Source organism: Marmota flaviventris, chromosome X, assembly GCF_047511675.1.
Source record: "Marmota flaviventris isolate mMarFla1 chromosome X, mMarFla1.hap1, whole genome shotgun sequence".
Lineage (NCBI taxonomy): Eukaryota > Metazoa > Chordata > Mammalia > Rodentia > Sciuridae > Marmota > Marmota flaviventris.
In genome coordinates, this window is record NC_092518.1 from 72,099,104 (window position 1) to 72,103,200 (window position 4,097).

General features: G+C 44.4%; 1 protein-coding gene across 3 annotated transcripts; it reads right to left on the reverse strand.

The window, feature by feature from the left end:
* Positions 1-1,818: 1,818 nt before the first annotated feature.
* On the reverse strand, positions 1,819-3,366 carry Bex3 (brain expressed X-linked 3). 3 transcript variants are annotated; one of them, XM_027932630.2, is made up of 3 exons: positions 3,259-3,366; positions 2,797-2,875; positions 1,819-2,436 (listed from the first exon to the last, which is right to left on the reverse strand). In XM_027932630.2, the coding sequence occupies exon 3, from the start codon at positions 2,408-2,410 to the stop codon at positions 2,072-2,074; it is 339 nt and encodes a 112-aa protein (XP_027788431.2). In that variant the 5' UTR covers positions 2,411-2,436; positions 2,797-2,875; positions 3,259-3,366; the 3' UTR covers positions 1,819-2,071. The 3 variants fall into 3 exon arrangements, with proteins under 3 accessions (XP_027788431.2, XP_027788432.1, XP_027788435.1); XM_027932631.2 differs by lacking the exon at positions 3,259-3,366 and adding an exon at positions 3,024-3,249; XM_027932634.3 differs by lacking the exon at positions 3,259-3,366 and having other exon boundaries at positions 1,819-2,392; positions 2,797-2,879.
* Positions 3,367-4,097: the final 731 nt, after the last annotated feature.

Consider the following 4,097-nt stretch of genomic DNA (forward strand, 5'->3'; position numbering starts at 1 on the left):
TTGTGAGAGGCCACTAGCCTACATAAAAATGATAATGCATATTTTGCTCAATAATTATAATTATTATACATTTATTATTAATAATTCATAATAATGCACAAATTTAATAGGCTATTTAGAAAAATTAAAAATGTAGATATGCATTGATTACTTAATGTAGTCCAACTTTATATTTTGGAAATGTATATTCATTGTGGAATCAAGTTAGTTAATTCAGATCATAACATTTGTAAAATGGAGTACTTCCTACAAGTAGTTCTGTGTCTATGTTGTCAACCCTCAGATGCATGAATCCTTGAGGAATTGCCAAAACAATAATTCCTAATTTAGAGAGTGGCAAAAATGTGTTAGAGGTAGGAAGGGTACCCAAGTGTCAGAATTTTTTAATTTTCCTAGGTAATTATGATGCCAGAAAAAGGTGTATGAAAGTAAAGAATAAGAACTTTTTGAAAGTTTGGATTTGGGGTTAGAAAACTCCTTTGCTGGGTTCCTTTGGAAATTAAATGTAATTCTCCCCAGATATGTATTATTACTTGCCTTTGGCCACTTAAGGAATCAATTAAGAACAGTATTCAGTGGGGTTTCTAATTCCATTATAGTTCATTCATCAAAATAATGAATAATTTAATAATCTGCTGTGAGGCACTGTATTTGGAACTGAACTCCAGGATATATAAGACAAAAATCAGTTTGGAGATGGGCATAAATTTATATTTAAAATCATAATGCTAAATATTTAAAATAATTTTTTTAAAATATCTTAAAGACCTCTTAAAGGTCTTTAAGAGCTTGCAAGCAGTTTTATGTTTCAAGTGGATGGGATGGAGGGAGGGAGTGCTTCATCTTTAAGGAAAATGTGTTCCCCCAATGTTATTTACATGTCTGTATGGGCAAGCCTGCCATGAATCGTCTTTGAGAAAATCCACAGCAAGGATAGAAACACAGGCAAAAATAAAGGATTCAGGAGGTTTACAGTAATCGAATTGTGGGCACAATTTAGTAAGACACCTAAATGTATCTCCTGAGTTAGGCCTCAGTGCATTTATGACTGAGTTCTTTGAAGATGAGGGGCATAAAAAGAATCAAATGCTTGTTTTGTTAAGAACCACTGTAAGCCCAAGAACCAGGGGAACTGTACTCACCTGATTAAATATTAAAGTCTAAAGCTATGAAGGCATCCATAGAGGTTAATGAGGAAATTTGGTTCACAAGGGCCTCCAGATAAAACGGTGGGCTTACCTTGAGGAATACAGTTATGTCATCAATAAAAACCAAAACAGGACTCAAAAAGGAAATGTATACCAATTACCCTGCAGTAATCAGAGGAGTAGGGCTGCCAATAACAGAGGAATGACATGGGGGAACCCACTAATTTTTGCTGTATGGACTTATGTGCATGGGTGAAAACACTCTAATTCTCTTCAAGTACCTGATGTGTCCATTTAAATATTAGGGAATCAGACAGGAGCCCACCAAACACACAGTTCCATACTTCACCTATTCCACTTGGCAGTCTTCAAGACAAACATTGTTCCCTGTTTCACAGAAGAGAAAGTAAACTCTTTAACTGAATGTGTCTAATAAAGGGCAGCTTTATTCTTTGAGTTTATTGATTATTATGTACCTGCATTGCATTCATAAACTCATTGATAAAATATTTTATTTGCCTTTCAAACTCCAGGTAATAAAGAGAAAAAAGAAAGTCATGTATCATCTTAGCCACATACCACACAGAAATGTGCCCAAATTAAGAATTTGATGTATTTTTAGTTAATATATTTATATGTGTGTGCATATATTTTAATGAGACAATAAATGTTTAGATTGCTTTTTAACTGCTTTATTAACTTTACATTTTTCCATGCAAATGGGTAAAACTCTACTGCTGACAGAAACTTAGGCTGGGTGCAAAGGCAATCTTCAGTCAGAAGCTGGCAACACAAGACCCACTTGAGACATGGAAATAACATAAGGTTCACAGCAAACAGATCAGTAAAGGCATATCAGGAAAATGCAAGGAAAAGGAAAACAGTGGGAATCACAGTATTAATCTCATGGAAAATGGCAGAAGTCAAGGCATAAGGCAAAATTCATCATGATGGTCATGGTGATTAGAGAGCTCCCCCATAAGAATACGCAGACAATTTCTCAATTGCAGCTCCCTAAGTTTTCTCCTGATTTCTCTCATCTCCTCCATGAACATTTCCATATCATCTCCATCTCCACCCATCCCATCATTGATCTGCCTATTGGGTATGGCCCATCGAAAATTAGGGGCAAGTCGGCGGGCCTGTGCCCGTCTATTATTTCCTGCAGGCTGGTGGCCTTCACCTCCTCCCAAAGGGCGGTCTTCCTCTCCATTCTGCACCGGCTGCTCCATTTCTTCGTTTTCCTGGTGGATATTTGCCATGATGAGATTTTTTTCTGGTTGTTTTTCTTTGAACACAAGTAAGACAAGGGCAAGGAGACAGACTGAATGCTTGGTGCATTGACAAGCAGGATTGTGAGTCAGATATGAGGGTTTTAAAATTTCATTTTTTTTCCCACCTTAGAAACTCCACGCGTCCTCTAGGGGGCCTCCAATTTGAGCCCCTCCCTCCAGCTCTCTTCTCTTCCCTCCTCCCCCAAAGCCCACCATTTTTCCTTTCCCAGGATTCTTTCCCAGATCTCAGCAGGCACCAAAATGGAGGACAGAGATGAGGTGGAAGGCGGGGGTGGGGAGGAGGGCCCATTTAGGGTTGGGGGTCTCAGTTTGGATTTTTGCACCGCCCCCCAAGCACTGCCCCTTGCACCGACCTGGGCCTATCCTTGCCTTCTTCCCCTCCTCCGGATTCTCACCGCCAGGTGCGCCGCCGCGACACTGGGCCCCGCAGACCTGCAGAAATCGGAGGTTAGGGGGAGCTGAGACAGCTGCAGCAGAGCACTGGGCGCCGCCCCCGGCCCCTTCCCTGCGGCGCCCCGGTACCCTCATAGCCCTCACCCCGCCCCGCTCCCCTAGCCGCCCCGACCCCCGCGGCGTTCACCATTTTCCCTCGCAGGACTCCGGAGTGCTTTCCCTCTGCTCTTACTCGCTCTGCTGCCCCTCCCCCGAGCCTCAGCCGCCCTGCACCCCGACGCCAGGGCGCCACTATTTATGTGCTCTAGAATGCTGGGGTGTGGAGAAAGCGGGGGGCTCCGCCGCGCTGTCCTCCCGCACCCGCGCTGGGCCTACAAGCTGCTGCTGGCTTGGCCGCTACGCGCGGGCCCCAGGGCCCTTACCTGCTCCGCTTTCCCCGGGCCCGTTGCCAGCCCGCCGTGCGCAGGGCAGCGGGGAGCTGGTAGCCAGACGCGAGTGACGACTGCACCCTGGGCTGCGTCACTCTGCAGCTCCGGGTCACGTGAGGGCCGCGCGTCACCAAGAAACTCGCCCCCCATCTCAAGCGGACAGTGCAGCAGGAGGCCCCCCCCCCGCCCCCTGCCACAAGCATACGCACATACAGCACCCCCCCCCCCACGCCGCCTGTCTGAAAAGTGCCTTGGGTGCACACTGCTTGTCACTCATCTCGGTGCTCTCCAATCTGAGGCCCCACAAGTGGCATCACCGTCTTGCGGTTGGAGTTGGCCCTTTTCTGGTTACTAGGGAGGATCTGTCTCATCCTCCACCGCCCCCTCCCACCTCGGGCCTTGGTTTAGCCTTTTCTGCCTTTTCTCCAGTCTCCTTAGCTACGTGCTTTTCCCTGCTCCCCATCCCCCTGTGCATACACCTTGAGGTCGAATGAGCTACGTGTATTTCTTTCCTTTCAAAAAAAAAAAGCACACCTCAGAAAATTAGGGATTATGAGTTTTCACTTTTGGAAGAAATGCCTCATCCTGCAGAATGAAAAAACTCATTGTTTATGTTGACCAGTACAACACAGAAAATATTTTCTCTAGGCTCTGCATAACATCAACACTACTTTTGAAACACATTGTACTACCCTGTTTCAAAAATTTATTTTTAAAAAGGAGGGACTCTTCCTGAATATGGTTAATGTTTTGAAAATGATCTAAAGTAAATCTTCAGAGAGAATTCCAGTTATTAGATCTTGACCATTTTATGTGATTTTATGTGATGTTTT